General features: G+C 44.5%; 6 protein-coding genes across 6 annotated transcripts; 2 read left to right on the forward strand and 4 right to left on the reverse strand.

Moving 5' to 3' along the window:
- Positions 1-868: 868 nt before the first annotated feature.
- Positions 869-2,268, reverse strand: TrAFT101_007812 (uncharacterized protein; the record flags this gene model as incomplete). Its single annotated transcript, XM_066128150.1, has 2 exons — positions 869-1,562; positions 1,682-2,268. 2 exons carry the CDS (start codon positions 2,266-2,268, stop codon positions 869-871), a joined length of 1,281 nt encoding a protein of 426 aa, XP_065984267.1.
- Positions 2,269-3,663: 1,395 nt separating this feature from the next.
- Positions 3,664-5,273, reverse strand: TrAFT101_007813 (uncharacterized protein; the record flags this gene model as incomplete). The annotated part of the gene is made up of 2 exons (XM_066128151.1): positions 3,664-4,650; positions 4,881-5,273. 2 exons carry the CDS (start codon positions 5,271-5,273, stop codon positions 3,664-3,666), a joined length of 1,380 nt encoding a protein of 459 aa, XP_065984268.1.
- Positions 5,274-5,782: 509 nt separating this feature from the next.
- Positions 5,783-6,034, forward strand: TrAFT101_007814 (uncharacterized protein; the record flags this gene model as incomplete). The annotated part of the gene is made up of 1 exon (XM_066128152.1): positions 5,783-6,034. The coding sequence occupies one exon, from the start codon at positions 5,783-5,785 to the stop codon at positions 6,032-6,034; it is 252 nt and encodes an 83-aa protein (XP_065984269.1).
- A 943-nt stretch (positions 6,035-6,977) lies between these two features.
- On the forward strand, positions 6,978-8,056 carry TrAFT101_007815 (uncharacterized protein; the record flags this gene model as incomplete). Its single annotated transcript, XM_024900531.2, has 2 exons — positions 6,978-7,166; positions 7,232-8,056. The coding sequence occupies 2 exons, from the start codon at positions 6,978-6,980 to the stop codon at positions 8,054-8,056; spliced, it is 1,014 nt and encodes a 337-aa protein (XP_024759076.2).
- A 2,247-nt stretch (positions 8,057-10,303) lies between these two features.
- TrAFT101_007816 (uncharacterized protein) lies at positions 10,304-11,281 on the reverse strand. The gene is made up of 3 exons (XM_024908416.2): positions 11,011-11,281; positions 10,861-10,946; positions 10,304-10,789 (listed from the first exon to the last, which is right to left on the reverse strand). The coding sequence occupies exons 1-3, from the start codon at positions 11,174-11,176 to the stop codon at positions 10,748-10,750; spliced, it is 294 nt and encodes a 97-aa protein (XP_024759074.1). The 5' UTR covers positions 11,177-11,281; the 3' UTR covers positions 10,304-10,747.
- A 5,438-nt stretch (positions 11,282-16,719) lies between these two features.
- Positions 16,720-16,890, reverse strand: TrAFT101_007817 (uncharacterized protein; the record flags this gene model as incomplete). Its single annotated transcript, XM_066128153.1, has 1 exon — positions 16,720-16,890. One exon carries the CDS (start codon positions 16,888-16,890, stop codon positions 16,720-16,722), a length of 171 nt encoding a protein of 56 aa, XP_065984270.1.
- Positions 16,891-17,612: the final 722 nt, after the last annotated feature.

The raw sequence follows: 17,612 nt of genomic DNA on the forward strand, positions 1-17,612 counted from the left end.
TCGCGCAGCACACAAACGCTACTAACATCAACAACAGAAGGGATCGTCGTATCCGTCATTGCTCCCCCAATACCCCGGCCCAAAGCTCCGAATCAGGCAGCTCAACCGGCGCACTGCAACGCCGTACCAAGCCTGACATGGAAAAGCTCCAGCAATGCAGTGCAGCAAGCTTCTTTTGTCCTTTTTGCCTCTCCTTTCGTCCCCTTTTTTTAAACGATTGTTATTGCTTGATTCCCTTTGATTTCCCCGCAGATGCTTGCTTCCTGCTTACCAGGCACCGCCCACCATCTTTTGGCACTTTTGCGGGGAAAGCTGCCGGAGGAGCTGGGACTAGAACAAAAGCTGCAAGGTGGGGTTGAGAGTGAGATCTGGGGTAAAGGGAACTAATGGCTGGTGCCGCGGCAGCTTCTTGGCTCTTTTTCGTCGTTCTTCTTTCATGTGCTTGATGACATGCTTTATTTTATGCATGTGAAGGCCCGATCTGCGTGCGAGCACGTTATTTTTGCTCGCCATTATCCAAGCTGCATTAGTGATGCTAGCTGAGGATGGACTTTTGAGAAGCTTATATGCTGATCAGGTTGGATGTATTAGTACCCGTCACAAAAGACGCGAGCATGTCTTGTAGAGATCAAACATGTCTTCATTATCTGAGCTAACAACAGGCCATCTTCATAGACACTGCCAACTATTCATAGAAAATGTCCACTTTTGGCCCCAAATTTGGCCACAATAGAGCAGAGTCATCTTCCGTTATTCTATCGCCAAAACTCACATCGTATATGTCTTCATCATCTACTGTATCAGCTATCAGTACATTCTTCATACTTACTCCATTCAATCGCATATTCTCTGCCATAGCTAGAACAGATCACAAATACTTAAGGGTCAACCCTTCTCCCATTCCCAAGGGCAGCGGATTCTTTACCATGTCAGTGGTAATCTTCATTCCAACCTTCCAAGCTTGAGCGATTTGTCGAATGTTGTATCGGCCCACCAAGAATGCCTGGCTCGGATTCTGGAAGAAGAATTCAGCAAGCGCTGAGTAAAAGTATCCCTCATAACACATATCATCACCATCCATCTCATTCCATGGTGCTTTCATTCTAGGGTACCGCGAATATCCTTGTCCCAGCTGCTGCTTCACAATCTCGTATGCACAGATCATTCGCGCTTCCCCAATAATTGCGGCATCAATGTTTGCTGTGGCGGCGATGACAGCTGAATACTCCTTCATGATACTTCCTTCAATAAACGCATCAAAGGTATATCTGGCGATAAGAATCTCCCACTCCACATTGTGCTTTTGTCCGATTCTCCAAAGCCTACCTATTGTATTTAGAAGTGCTGAATGATTTGTCGGGAGTTCTACGATGATTCCTCTGTGACAAGATTGGCAAAGCCTTCCTTCTGAACCGTAGGCCTGCATGGATGTGACAAGGCATGTATGCGGTGATAGTCTGTTGTTAAAAGCCGCTTTGGCTTGTTTTCTCTCCGATTGAGAGTGCCTTAAAGTGCAGTGAAGGGTCTTGATTCCACAAGTTACCAGAAGCGTGTTAATAACCCTAATCACTGTGAGTTAGCCGCTTTGGATAGGTATTAGTGTCGCAATCGGCTTTTCTATCATCATCTTTTAAACTGGATATACATGAAAGAAATAACACTATGAAATGAATCAACTTACTGAGATGTCAACGGGTTGTTTACGCATACCAACAGCTTCTCATCTCGCTCTTTTGCCTCAAGAGCTCTCAATAGTACATAGCGGTACTTGGGACTGTCCCAAACTGCATAACGCACTTGGTCTAGCCGGTTTGTAGGGAAATTATACCTCTGTGAGTCACTAGTGAGATAGAAAAGCCACTGTAAACCACCAGTTGTATCGGATGTAGCTGGCCGGTGTATATCTCCTGATCCTCCCGTAGGTGTGAGTGGCATGGCATTTCCTTCAACAGTCGATAGAATATTCAATAGCCCTTTAGTTGGAGTAGTCAATTTTATATTGTTGATATCGGTCGAAATCATAGATAATCGGCGACAAATCGCGCTGTCTAACATGGCTTCGACTGCACCTCTTTCAACATCCATATTTCCAGTGTATTGGAGAAGCTGGGAGATATGTTTATCAAGCTTTTCTCTGCCCAAATTTGTATCTGTTGGCATGAGCTCAACTGTCCGGATGGTCAGGCCAGCAACGCTCTTTCCGACGAATGTAATATCATTATTCGGAAGTTTCATAGGGGTGAACAAGCCTCGTCGCACAGATATCATCTCGAAGATTTTTTGAATCACAGGCGCTATGGTGCTGACTTCGCCTCCACCAGTATACCAAAACTCTTTATACAGCTCTGGATGAAGCAGATAGGCCGGTCCATATCCCCCAAGTACGAACCTAATGTACTCTTCGCACCGCTGTCTTTGTCGCGGGGTGAGCTGATCAGTCATTATTTCTCCACCAGCTACTACTCGCTTTAGATTAACCCCATGAATGTTTTCTCTTTTTATCAAACGCTCATATGTTGTTGGTTTATAAAGCGTCGTATGTAGCGCCGACTCTGGCGTAAACGAGTGGCTAAACGGCCAAGCTGTATCCCACATTACTACGAGATAGCCATATAAGTCTTGCAAAGAGGTCAAGGGGTGCGAAGAAAAAAGAAGGAGAGAATTTCGGTCCAACTTCTTTGCTAGTTTATGGTAGCTATTCGTCTCTTTGTTGATGAATTGGCATTCTCCCAGAACTACCACATTCCACATGTCATTTTGGATAACCATCTTCTCATGGCTTTTTTGAGCAGTCTCCGTTCTGCAGCTAGGCCTGTGATAAAATCGGGCTTCGTCATCTCCATGGCCATTATCGTCATATTCCCTATTGCTAGGTTTTTGAGATGATCCGTCGAGAGCTACGTTGGTAGTGTCATACTGTTTCTGGGCACTTAGACCTTGTGTCTGTTGCCTAGACTGTGGCTGACGTGTCTCAGGATTCAGCATGAACTTTGCCCCAGTCTCGTACGAAGCCAGGATCACTATTCGCGAAGTGTTAGGACTCTTATGCTCTATTGCCCAGTGGTTGATTTGTTTCTGGAAATCCTCAAGGCTGTCAATTATGTTGGGTTTCTGATCCCCAGCGGTGAAATTATCACTATCCTCGCAAAGTAGCCAAATGTCGAAGATTCCCATCCAACACGAGTTTACTTTTGTAAAGTAATGGCGTAACACTGCGGAAGGCATAAATATAACGCTTGGCTTAAAAATTCGATCGTCTTGTTCGATATGAAGTATACCGTTGTCGAACTTATGAATCCTTTCGTCAATCAAGAATTTCAAGGCTAGGAATGTCACAAATGCCTTTCCAGTGCCACATTCGCTATGCAGTATGGCGGTTCGTAGAGGTCCACCTAGCAACTCAGTCAACCGGTTTGCATCTACCCCTAACATTAGCATTATCTTCCTTGGTAAGTTGATGTTGGTTCTATTGAATATTTGTCCCAATAGAACTATTATATGATGACTGTGAAAAAATTACATACCTAGTATTTGAGGTGCTTTGGCTTTCAACAATGGGTTATACGGGCTGACAGACAAGGTATTCATGTCAATATCTCTCAAGCTACAGATGATTGTCAAGTCTTGGTTGGGTGGAAGATTCTCTCCAAGCTGAGCCCTCTCCTAGCTCAGTTTTTCGAAATCGACAGCGCTATTGGACATAGTGTGCTCCTCAACTTTATGAAAGCTAGTGAAATCTTCCACTTTTACAATTCGCTGAGGGGGGTCTTGACGATATTGATCACCAGGAATTGTCTGCTTGAACGCGCCATATTGTACGCAGCGGATCTGTGACTTTAACAGCGTCTGTAACGCTTTGCTCTCACTCTCGGTAACGGGAGATTGTTGCATGTTATTTGAGCGTCTGAGGGCGTTTAAGCCTTTGTTCAGGTCAATTCCAGGAACAATGGCGCCGAGTGTTGTGCACACTGCTTTCGTGATGATCTCGGACAAGGCGCTGTCAGTATCCTGGATTATGCGATCGCGTTCAGCTGCAGACATAGACTGAAAGAACTCTGCAGTATCCAGGACATGGGCAATCTCATCCTTTGTTGCAAGTTGCGATAAATTGCGCATTTCAGCTGTGTCGTCTACCAGCTCAAGGACATTCATTTCTTCAACTGGCTCCATCTCAGCCTTCATATTGTGGACACCAGGCATCGTCTTCCTCTGTGCCAACAACTCATCTGTTACATATCCAAAAAATTCAGAATTTTGTATTTCTTTAGAGAAATATGGTTCTAATGCATCAGATAACGCCACGTTGGGATTTCTTTCGTATTGACTCGCAAATAAAACGTGTTTTGCACATGTGAAGGTAACCACAGCATAAGCTCGCATCCAATCTTCTTGATGAATGCCCCAGGTATATTCATATATCTGTGGAGACGATCGTTGGCAGAAGCGGCTAGGATATGCCCTGATCAATTTGTATGACGCAGCAAGAAGCGATAGTGCTGGATCGATATCTTCCATGGTGGCATTGAGCTCATCTTCGACCAGTTTCTGTTGAGATTGCATTGATGAAACTAGAAATTGATCTGGACGACTTGTGTCAAGTGCCAGTTTGATCCAGCTTAGATCTGTTGTCCATAGGCTTCTGAATCGTTCCTATACTTCAGAGCCAAGAGCAAAAATATCATTAGCGCTCGCATCGACTGCTTTCTGTCGCCACTGAGCGTCACGGTAGTATATCCGAATCAGACGCCTCAGCGTGTTAGGGGCTGTCGATATAGTCAGCACATATCGAAGAAATAGTAGTAATGTAGCTCGGTTCGAAGGGTAACAACAAATCTTAAATCTTTACCTTGAAAATGCACAAAATAATATAGTTGAGGTACCGTGTTGAATCCCAAGTATGCAGCCAATAATTTGTCATTTTTTTGGAGCATCTCCAAACGCAGCAAGCGTGCAAACCGTGGTCGTGATTTATATTCTAACAAAATCCACTCCTTTACTGCTTCCGCTTTGCAGTCATCAGACAATGCCGTAACAGCCTGTGGCTGGAATTTAGAACTGGGTAAGAATCCAGATGGGATCCGCGACGCTGGTAACGGTAATCCAGCGACCCATTCTTCCTTTGTGAGAGATGGTCCGGGTGCAGCTTCAGCGCTACTTGGTCGTGGTTTGACATTGGCCTTGACTTTGCTCTTGCTTTCGGTATTTTGTCTCTTGGCAGAGTCTTGAGTCATTGAGACTTCCGCCGGGCTTCGTGATCGTCTCCTGCGCGGCATGGTGATGGTTGGCCGAAGCAGAAGAGCGTGGAGGTGTGTGAGGGATAAGAGAGAGACGGGAAAGGAAGACGAAAGTCATACCAGCGTGAAGTGAGATTCTGCTGCTTCGAAATTCTGCTTCCGCGGGCTGGTGTAACAATATTCTAGCTGTGGCCTGTTCACCGCCTAGATCCAGGAGCCGGACGTGCACTTGCGCAGCTGCCCATTCACCTCTTTGCCAGGTGGCCGAGTTTTCTAATTCTATGACTGGCAGTTCTAGGTTTATGTATGTAGCGATTGCAGACCTGCTTCTTCGACATGTGCTCACAAAGAGCTCACTTCTTGGCGCATGGCGGCTCGTTCTTCAAAAGCAAGGTCCTCTCATACATCACCCTACGCTATGCTTTATCGCTGGTTATTACAACCTCGAGTATGAACATTATATTTTATTGCGAATTTAGTCGACTATAGATATCAAGGTCCGTATCATGTGATAAACGACACTTAACTGCCGGAGCTACGCCCAGACGATGGCCACACACGTTATCCACCAGGAACCCCCAAATGCCAAGGATGGAATTCAAGAGGTGACCCTGGTAAGCATCGATATCGACGAGTTCAAGGACCAAGACGAGTTTCCGTTCAACTCCACATTGGCATCTCAATCTTTCTCACCCGAGAACTGCATCGCCAGTGCCACTTACCTCTGCCATATGCACAATCCACGCCATATTAACTTGAATAGCAAAGCAAAACATTATGTCCGAACATCATACATTTAGACGTGTGCATTGTAGTTAGTAACTTTTCACAAATGACCTACACATTTCCTAGAGGGTCGGAACAGCCGGAATGCTTTTATTCATCTACGGTAGGTGTAATACTGGCATATAACCATGTGATATTGACAGCCCGGCATTCGAATTCTAGCAGCATACTCGTATTTATAAGCCAGCGCGAACTTGTAGCTAAGCCGAACGAAGTTATATAAGCTTACAAGGGACGCAGAGCTAAGCGGCCAAACGTGGCAAATTGTGGAGAGATTCATGTCTTTTGCGCCACTTCGATTCTCAAATGGGCTAGTTTTGTCGAGGTGCATAACCGATGAATTAGTCCAACATGCTCACGCACGTACTCGACATGGCGAAAGCCTCTTTGACTCGCGATATATCGAAATTTTGAACCAAGATACGACCGACTTTTCAATGAGAAACTCAGAGTGACTTGTTGTAATGTACTTATACAACCGAAGCAATTGCCATTGGAATTTCGCTGTGTTGAATTGAATTTTTTTTTTTTTTTTTTAAAAAAAAAAAAAAAAAAGCTGCTTTTCTTCTGCTGGTATTGGGCGCTTACTCGGAACAATTGTATAGACGATTACTGTATCTCAAGTGTGGAGACGGATGTTTCCTCAATAGCTACCTCCATAACCGTTGCTTATTCTTGGCTTTACTAACTTGGTATTACTTATGTCTCATTGATTGAAAATCTTTGCGTAATTTAACAAGCTTGCCATCATACGCAAGCTAAGATATCTGGATAATCTTAGTTTAATATAACTTGGAGACTATATAAAGGGGACTCCTCTCTTCAATTGATCTTGAGAGTTTGGGAATCTGTAATACTTGTCTGTACACATTTTGCTTGCTTAACGCTAGTAATAAATTCTCCTCATTTGCTGCACGCTTGTGTTGCAAGATCGAACACTTGCTTACTCTCTTCAACATGTTTTCAAATCTTTCCAAGTTTACTTCCATTATTGCACTCGCTTTGCTTCCACTTGTCTCAGCGGACACTGCTCCGTTCGATGACTGGGACCACGGTCGAGTTCAGTTAAGTAACGTGAGCATTCATTTCCGCTACGCGGGAAGTGGACCTCCTTTACTACTTGTTCACGGAAACCCGCAACACAGCGTAAGTCTTTCCTGATCTTTGTCGCTGTATCTTACCATGGCTCATATGTTTTATTATATTTACAGTACACATGGCGTCGTATGGGTCCTATTCTCGCCTCTCATTTCACAGTTATTGCTCCTGATAACCGAGGCGCTGGAGATAGCTCTATCCCAGCAAACAACGACTATAGCTCTGAAGCAATGGCTTCAGACCTCAAGGGTCTTCTAGACTTTCTAAAACTCAACCAAACCTTAGTGTTCTCTCATGATAAAGGCGTAGGCGCAGCATCTGCCCTAGCAGTCCTTTTCCCAGACTCGGTTACGTCGCTTGGTATATCTGAATATGGCTTACCAGGATACGGATACGAGGGTTTATCTTGTCCCTCTCCCACATGGGATCTCTACACCAACTGGCAACTGGCATTTTTTAGCGTGCCGGATGCAGCAGAGTTCTTTATTCGCGGCCGAGAAAAGGAAATGCTGTCCTGGTATTTTTATCACAGCAGCTACAGTGGTAACGAGGCGATTCCGGACGACGTTCTCCAGCGTTATGCGAATAGTATTAGCAAACCAGGCTTTTTACGCAGCATGCTGGGTCCTTTTTCTAGCGCCTCAACAACAGCGGACAATAGTTTCTTCACCAAGGGATTTGCTGGCTCAACTTTCAAGATGCCTCTCCTTGCCCTGGGTGGTGAAGCAAGCCTTGCACCAGAGAGTGTATTGAAGCAACTGTGGGGCAATCTCAGCCATAACGCAACATATGACATAGTTCCAAAGGCCGGCCATTGGATCGCAGATGAGAATCCTGAATGGGTTGCGCAGCGCCTGGTGGAGTTCTATGGGAGTGCGGCATCTACCTTGAAACCGGCAAACCTCACATGGCTGAGCAACAAGGTAACTCTTGTTTAATAGGAGTTAATACTACAATACGGCCATATACTCGCCAGATTTCATCAATAGTAGTGTCCTTGAGAATTTAAAGAACTATGATCGTTTAGCATCATAGGCTGTAAAGCAAACTAATATACACATATGCTTCGTCGTTCGCCTACAAGCGTTCATTAATCCAAGAATGTAGAAATGGACGAGGGGTGAGGTGCAGTTGCAAGTCAAAATATGCGATATTGCATAATTCAGACATCAACTGAGACTTTAGAATTGTACTACTCCGTACGAGAAATATAGTATGATATTTACAGCCCTGACGAGCATAAGCATAATCGGCTGTCTACTAATTAGAAATGCAACCTCAAGCGATTACCAATCCTGGCAACCCACCGTAAGCACCCACTTGCGACTAGTAATTAATAGCTACCTATGTCATCTCTCTTTCTCCCTCTCCCTATATCACCTATCGTTCCGGCGAATTGACCGATTAGCTCATCGCAAACATGGGACGATACTCAACCAGCGGCTACTGCTACACTTGCCGAAGACGGCGCGTTAAATGCGGTAAGGTGTTGAAGATTTCTAATTCGGAAATGGGTGCTCTAACACGAAATTCGTATGTCGTAGATAAGGTCAAGCCTTTGTGCGGTCAATGTTTTCGCTCTGGCCATTATTGCAGAGGCTACCAGCCCGTTCTACGGATGCAGCATTATGTAGCTATGGATCAAGGCAGCGCCAGACCTCCGGGTGTAACGTTAAATGGGCTTGAAATTCCCATAGACCAGTTCTCTACGATGGTAGCTATGGGGAGAATTGACGAGAGGATTCGCTCATGTCTCCACTCTGTCTATCAATGGGCGCCTATTTGGTATCCGATGTTGAAGACGGCAATTGAGCTTGGCTCACCTACAATTAATCGGATTTGTAGTCTGGCGATTATATATGGATGCATGGGGAAAAAACTCAAAGTGCAGACGCTACTCGCGCAATCTCAAGACTTATATGCAGAAGCACTACAACAAACTCAGACTTTGATTAGGCAGTCAGATAAAACAGCCCTAGCCAAGCTGGTATCTGCTGTCCTAATGATGGCCATGTATACTGTGAGTTTTCATTCGTATTCGAAATGGGTGCATTGCTGTTAACACATATAAGTGGTCCGTAGAAGGGGGTACCGGAAATACTCATGTCAACGGCTTAAACCAAATTTTAGAGTATTGTGGGCCAGAATATTTTGAGCACGAAGCTCTGATTTCTACATACCGATCTTGTAGAGTCTTCCATGTGAGTCATGCCACTATTTGAACAGACTATCTTGATAGATGATAACGGCAACTTATTTTTACAAAAATTAGCTTTGTTGGGGAGTTCGACATCAACAGCGCTCCTTTTTGGAAGCTCCGATATGGTCGTCTGTTCCGTGGAAACGTAGCCTGAATATAACTGAAGATACACTATTGAATATTTTGATCAGAATCCTGGGATTATTAGAAGACATAGCCGAGCATGGTGATTATGCACGGTTTAAACCCGAAATAAGTGAATATATTTCCGAACTTTATAAATGGCGAACTGAATGGTATCACGCACATCCTACCGCTGTTTGGGAAACCTTTGACCACTCTACAGATGAAACTACTTCAGCTCTTTCCTTGGACGAGACTCTATCAAAACCTCTAGAGTTCAGTTCTGTATCGTTGGCTTTGGAAATTATATATTATAACTCGGCACTTATACAGCTTATGCGGCTTAAATGGTCCATTGTATCTCCGTTCATTCGACCAACTCCAGTAAGGCGCGAGAATATGGCATACATTTGCCGAATGGCCCATGGAGCAAACGGGAATGGCCTCTTACTCCCTCACCAAATTCGATTTCAATGTCAATTGGCTATTGAGGCGCTCAGAATCACACAATATATTACAAGAGAATTACAACGCTCAGTAATTGACCAATATATCCCTCCATCACCGTTTGGCATAATTTATTGGGCATTGGTGGATGAACCTGAAATACAAAGCTACGTGGCGTCCAAGTTGTTCGAATGCCCCCCATTCACTGAAAGGAAAGTGGCATTTGAAGAATTCAAAGCACATTTTCAATTACCGCAGAAAATAATTATATAACTAATATTTACTGCTATTCGAATCCGTATTGGAGTGAGTTGAAAGTTGAAGATGTGAGCTGGAGTCAAATTCTATCAGAAGATATGATATAAAAACTATCGGATTGTTCTTATTTATTGGTTATTACATTTCTTAATGACCACTCGATAATACATAGTCCTAACCTATTTATCGCAGAAACTAAAAATACAACGTCAGAATCCCAAGCCAACAATAAAGAATTTCAACTCGGTTTGGGGGCGGGGACAAGTTCGCCTTAAATCGCATGAACATGTATCTTGGAAAAATGTATCTTCAGTGATAACAAAAGTGCTGCTTGAAGTTGCGCTAGCGATGTGTCCGTTAGAGTGCGCATCAGTCGAATACGAGCACATGTAGCTACGAAGTACCATGGGAATATTTTCAGGTTTCTGGGGTTTTAATTTAATTTGATGTGCCATTCATATTATAATACTGGGCTAAATAGCAGATCATATCTCTATCAACACATTTAAACTCTGATTTCCAACAAGCTCTTCTCTATCTCACCAGATACAGACTTCCACTAATGTGGAAAAGACGCAGCGTCTGCTAACCCAGAGGTCATTTACAATCCAAGGGGGGTTTCGCACAAGACATCTTGGCCAAGCTAAAGAGACAAATTATTAGTATTGCCAGTCCATGAAGCGACTTCATTCTACATTTTGCAGGATAACTTACAACAGGGAGAACACAGCAGCGAGCCTCTTGGCCAATCTTAGCACAAGCAGCCTGGAACTCAGCGGCGTTGTTAACAACGCCAGGAGCTAAATTGCGAGTATCAGCATCGTCAAAGCAAAGAAAAGGTGTGAGGTTCGGAAAACTACTTACGAGTCGCACAGTTCAAGTCAGCAACTCCCAGTACATCAACGGCACAGCACTGCGCGTTGGAATAAAGGCCAGGATTGCAAAGAGGGGTGACGGAGTTGGCAGCATTAGGTGACGGGGCGGCAAGGACGCCGGCGATAAAGAGAGCGGCAGCAGCGAAGAACTTCATTTTGAAGGAAATGTATTGTTTAGCAATAAATGCCGATGAAGATTAAGGCCTGATATTGAAGAGAGTGTTGGGATTGCTGATCTGTTGAGCTGTTTGGTGATGGTTAAAAGATTTGGGCAGCGAGAAATCAACATATTTATATTCAATTCTGAGTCTCTTTTCATCTATTCATACAAGGTTCATGTTTTCTTGGCAGTCATAAATCTTGTTTTTTTAATCAAGTCAACACAGCTATGCAATTGTGCCTGAGCTGGGATTTGGATGCCAGGATATTTTGGGTCATGGATTAGATACTTTCATCATGTATCTGTCATTGTGCAGGGGATAAAATAAAATGGGAAATGAAGTAGAAGTAGTAGTACCGCTAGGCTGCAGTGTGAAATAATATACACAGTGGACAATTCGACAACGTGGTTGGTAGATGGTATGGAAGATCTCAGCCAGTCTCTACAGGGAATAATGAGCTAGCCGTTCACCTTGCATCAGCACTGTACCGGTGGCGTTCTTGCCTTTGGTTATGTATGGATAGCGTTCAATCAAGCTGTTTTATTTATTACGTTTATTGCGAATCTCTCAAGTACATTACACCACAGGACAACGTCGAAACCTTCAATGGACTAAAGACACTGCAACGCCACTCAATCGTAACTGTTGTTAACGAGGCAATGAGTGTTTTATACTGTAATTCATGTACATATCAGCGTGTGGATCTCGGAAGTCGGTTACATTAGCAATAAATATCGATATCATCGTACGAGATCAAAGCCATCTCGTACTACCAATACCACATCTAGAGTTAACCCCTTAGAGCCATTAGCTTGCTTGGTTGCCTCGCCCCCTGTGGCAAAATTTTCAGCGGATGTATCCCGAGAACCCGACCCCAGATGATTGCTGGTTGGCTCACTTGTAATATCTCGGGCCTTCGGCCCCGTTTCTCAATGCCCAATTGAGCTGCCGAAGTACTTGCGCTGTGCCGTGGGGGAGGCAAATTCATGCATACTATTTTTAGTGAGCTGCCAATCACTTGACTTGTGGCCTACAGAGCACATACATGTATGTATAGAAGGTAAGGAGTCGAAACAGGGAAATTTATATTGCTCTGCCGTGCTGAGGAGCCCGTCGATTTCTTACCACCAATAGCATCGGTACTTGTATACCAAGACGCTTCCTTCCTCCTGCATTACGCCCCAGTTCCACTTCAGCTGCATGCCGATCCTACGGTACTTTGTGTAGAGCACATCCAAGCAACTCGTATTACCTATTAGTGACTCTTAGATATAGGTACTCCGCATATCGAATGTTTATATCGGTGTAAATCCGATCCGCTCCGGTGTCAGATTCGAGGCACCCTAGGCGTAGAATCATCCAGACTTTCTAGTTGAACCGTGCATTGGCAACGCTTTCTCGGGTCTTAATAATAAGCCTTGTTAGGAGAAACAGAGACACGAACCGCGACTTATAAATTCTTGAAGAGAAGATCTCTCCGGACGAGAGTAAAGCCAATATCCCATTGTTCAAAGTATGTCTAGCGGTAAAATTAATATCGACGGCACCCAAATATGTATTGTGCAAAACTAGAGCAGCATGCACTGGCAGAGTCGTGGTAGGTATTAATGGCAGATGCTACAACGAATCTGAGCATTTGCTCCGTGAGCCGTCAAGTCTCCCCTCAAGTTAACAGCCTGTCACTCAAATCATTCACCCTGTTTGCCTGTTTTCATTTCAAGCGTATGTATACCCTTGCACATGCAGAATCCTAGTTAGACGTCGGGCGTTATATTCCGAAGACGTGGCATATCCACTGTTAATACCCTGTAAGCAAACTGGTTACGATTCCTCAATTCGTCTCATAGTCGGCATCTATCGGAACCCGGTAGCTGTGAGAAACATCAGCCGAAAAATAACGTGTGTTTTATAGAAACAAGGCTAGCTGATGATGGTTGCACTACCAACGGTTATGCAGGAACTTCTTGGCCTGAAATGTGATAAATGACATGTCGATCTTGTGGCTTTGCAGGGAGCATAGCCTCGGGTACACTGAGGAAGGCCAATTGAGTTATATTCTTCAGCTACGCATACTGTCAACTAATCTGAATGGTCCGGCCGTAATACTTGAAACGGCAATGATCTCTACACACCACTACATTGTTGCGAATTGTTTGCGCTCACTGTTCGTAACTTTTATATGGTAAAGGCTAATTAGCTTCTTCCATACGCCACTGCCATGAAATAAAGGAGCAAATCGAGCTGAAGCCATGCCGCAGTGTTCGTATTTGCCCACCGGCACAATCGGTTTTTTACAGGGTAGCTTCACCCAACAATAGTGGGTGGCCTAAGACAACAAAGAACGCGGCAGCTCCAGTTAATTAATTTATTCATGCAAGTTTCTGGGGTATTCTGACAGTGTTTAGTGGCTGCGAACCAATAAGACGACGTCCCCTCTTCGATCCTTTTCTCCGGATGATTTTGACGTGGCACTACTTCGTACGCCGGCAGTGATGAATCCGATCGAATCCAGGTAATACAAACCGGTCAAGCTGAGTATATAGACGCAATACGAGCATTAGTATGCATAATTTGATCAACATAAGGAGGGTAACATTTTGTATGTTTGAGGATATAGCAGATGGCTACATGTGAAGATCGCTCGTCATAATGCGTACTAGCATACATCACTGCGCAAATCATCATTATGCGTTGGCATGCATTCTTAGTCATCGATGGCCACCATCTGTGAGCCTCTCATGATGCTTTTCAACCATGTCCTCCCAGGCCAGGCTGCACTTATACTCCGTATTTCTTTTGTCGGAATCATCCCTTTCTCCAACTGTGTACCGGAGGGGTTCTACAGGCCATGCTAGCTACTACTCCTGGAGCGTTTTGTCTTACGGAATACCAATTCTTAAGATCCCGTGTATGCAGAATTAAGGCATTAAAGGAGAGCGGCTGAGTACCGATGGCCGGGCCTTCTGGCCTTTTGGCCTGTAAGCATGTATCAATTTTAACATTATAAGAGCATGGAATCTTCGGGCAATTTGGCCGCCTCAAACAAGGTCACTGTATATTCGCGGAATTTGTCCTGGTTCACATATTTGTGATTTGGCCTTTACTGTAGCGGTAGTCATCACTTCTTGCCATTTGTATGTATCGAATTTCATGGAACTTAGACTTCAATTTGAACATCGATCTAAGATTCTAAATATAGAATGACACTGATCTCAACGCTGTTCAAAAGTGGAAATAAGCATGCCGCTCTCCAGATTTACAAATATTCGGCAGCTTCACGTCATGGCCCCTAGCCTGCCAGGCATTGTTCAGCCTGCCTTGCTCAGAAACCGGGTATAGTGACTGATGGCTCTATACTCTGATATACTTCGTAAAAAGTTCGATATTCTTTTAAGAGAATAAAAGGGAAGGAAAAGTAGCTACCCCCCTTGCTGGTAATTTCAGTGTTCTATTTGTCTTGTGGCCTCAAGTTTTTCCTTGCTGAGCTGCCCGCATTTCATACCCAGTTTGCATTATTCCAACATCCACGCGTCATAGACTAATTTGCCGATTCAGGAACCGTTTGGGTTTCGTTTATAGGCGATGTGCCACCGTGGCTGATCTTTGCCTACTTCAGAATTGCCTTTTTAGACGGTATTTGGTTGCGTCGCTCGTTTACCAGGATTGTATGGCCTCCAGATGTTTAGCACCTGTCGATCAGCCTCGCCACTATGCTCATACACATTCAGTGCCAGCTTACCAGGGTATAAACTTGGTTACAAGTTCGATGATGCTATCCTGATTTAAATAGCGTAGGTTTTGATTTTATATGTTACTAATGCCTCCTATAGGTAATGTGCATAGGGGTCTAGCCACGCAAGTATTTGGCGACCTTTTCTTTGTCAATTAGTCTAGAATATTATTTACACTCATTGAAACCTTTTAGAGCTCGCTTTAAAAAGAAATTTCATTCAATTTTAGCACATTTGATGATGAAAGCAGTAGCTACGCATTGCACGCGCCTCAAATAGAACATGCCACTGCTGCGGCACAACGTGATTCGCAGGTCTTAAAAGAAGATCCATTGGCTGATTACAAGACTTCGAAGATGGCGTCCGTTAATGCAACCTCATCGTCTGTTCTGCGTTTTGCCCTTTAATTTGAGAGTGTTTTGTAGCAATAGCCAGCACGACCCGCCCCAGATCAAAATATCAGCACTTGTGTTTAAGGAGATGCATGCATAGCTTTCTTTAATCTAGTTCCATGCTACCTGTGCTCATACATAACACCCCTACTGCTAGTTGTAAGGCGGAATGAGGCACTAATCCGCCTCTTTAGACAGCCTCTCCTTAATGAAACCACTCTGGGCTTGGAGCTGCTTCCAGGTGCTGTGCTTGGGTGGAGTGGCAAGGTGAGACGGACATTTGCCAATGCCTTTCCATTACTAAAAGAGAGACATCCAATGACGGAAATAAGCATGCTCTAGAACGGGGATTGCAAAGTATTAAGCCGCTATAGCGATATAATAATTTCTTGTTGGTCCGGATGGGCGAGCCATTTGTTGCTGTACCCTGCTTTGAAGAGAGGAGTGACGTACTGATATGTCGACATTGAGCAGTGGCGAGGTTGCTTGAGATTCAGCTTAGAGCCAGATGTGATGAGCGCCAGGAACAAGTTAGAAAACAGAATCACTGGCCAAAGGCATTCCCGCCAACCTTCAAAGATAATATGGTATTAGAACAACAGGCTGAGGAGCTGCGATATTCCATTCCAACTAGTCTCTTACCATGACTCAATCTTGAGTATATGAGTTGCACCCGACCATAGTTGCAAACCTTGCTTAATGATATAGAACACTTTCATGCAACAACATGAGACGTCGTTAACTGGAGTCGACCACGAAATACCTTTTTCACATTCTACAGACGAATATCTTGCATACAAATTTTCAGGCCCAGTACTGCTGAGTCTTAAAGGGCCACTCAAAGCTCGTATCGAAATCCACACCAATTGGAAACTTCTTATGGCCTTTTTTCCCGTTCAAGAGAAAGGTGCGTATACAGAGCTATGGCATGTAAATTTCTAATATTGGCGTTCAAGAGTGGTAATTATTGCATTGAGATGATCCCATATGTTTGCTCCTTAATGAAATCGTCGGAGACTCTGCTTTCGAAGGTCAACCTGAGCATTGCAAAGACATGGCTTGACGAGTGTGTCGCAAGGCATGAACATTGTTTTACTTTGCGTAATCAGATCGAGATACTGCCTACGAGGGTTATTAGTGTTGGCTCTTCTACGGCGAACCCTCACTTGCATATGAGGGGTCTTTTCCTAGCAGATGGACAGCTCTTAGCTATACCTGGGGCGGAACCTCTAGCTTTGTCCTGACCCAGAAAGCCTTGGAGAGACCGGAGAATGGCCGTTCTATTTAAGAATCACCTGCACCCTCCCGAGATGCCATCATCATCACGAGAGCTCTCGATATCCAGTATCTATAGGTAGACTCCCTGTACATCTTTCAAGATTCCCCTGAAGACTGGAGCTGAGAGTCACCGAAATTAGACGACATATATTACCACGTAGAAGTAGTCATAGCCGCCACAGCCTCGAATAATGGTAACTATGAGCTTTTTAAGATCGAAGCCAGATCCGTTGACATCGTCTGCCTTGGATGACTCCCAAAGAATATGGCGGCGCTTACAAGCAACAATATGCAGGAGTTCAGTCATGTTTCGATTACTTCAGGGAACGCCTTGACATCAAAATTGCCAGTGGGCAACAAGAGGCTGTACTATGCAAGAGAGCCTCCTCGCATATCGTCTTCCCTCGTATACGAGAGTCCAAATAGGATGGGAGTGCCCCTCTTCGCTAATCGCGAAGCCGGGAGGGGATGATCTCTTGGCCTTGGCTAGAAATCGCCCAAGTGTACAGCTAGGCGCGCCGGAGGAACTCAAGAGTATTGTTACATATGTGCTAGTGGGAGATGTGAGCAAACTTAAATCTGAAACCATTTATTGAACCACAAATCTCTACTCGCTGTGGTACGGCCCCCCTCACTATTACTCGAGGAGAAATTTCACTGTGCCCAGCGACAGACTCGTTGCGCTTGCAGCTTTTGCAGCCCAAATGTAAGGAGTACTTGAAGATGAGTACTACACTGGGCTATGGAAGTGTGATCTCTTCCGCGGTCTACTTTGGAATCATGGAAGGCATCATGGAGCTGGATATCCGATTGCAGATGATGAAGGAAACTTACAGAGGGGGATATTGGGCCATAGGGGAGCTGGACCGGCCTGTAAGGGGAACTGGACTCTTGGCCGAGAGATGTCGTGTCTGTAACTAAAGTCATCAACGTACATATTGATGCCCTCAATGCCAGACAACTTGTCATCGAAGCCCCTTCTTTCAGCTGGGAGCATCTGGAGGCCGCGACTCATACACTTCAGCGTTT

The sequence above is a fragment of the Trichoderma asperellum genome, chromosome 4 (genome assembly GCF_020647865.1).
Source record: "Trichoderma asperellum chromosome 4, complete sequence".
Taxonomy (NCBI): domain Eukaryota; kingdom Fungi; phylum Ascomycota; class Sordariomycetes; order Hypocreales; family Hypocreaceae; genus Trichoderma; species Trichoderma asperellum.

What these genes read in the sequence shown, in the direction of transcription:
- TrAFT101_007816 (XM_024908416.2), bottom strand. Translation starts at nt 11,176, where the DNA reads ATGAAGTTCTTCGCTGCTGCCGCTCTCTTTATCGCCGGCGTCCTTGCC. An exon ending in TGACTTGAACTGTGCGACTC is followed by an intron (nt 10,947 to 11,010) that starts GTAAGTAGTTTT and finishes CTCGCAATTTAG; the next exon opens with CTCCTGGCGTTGTTAACAAC. An exon ending in GCTGCTGTGTTCTCCCTGTT is followed by an intron (nt 10,790 to 10,860) that starts GTAAGTTATCCT and finishes TTGTCTCTTTAG; the next exon opens with CTTGGCCAAGATGTCTTGTG.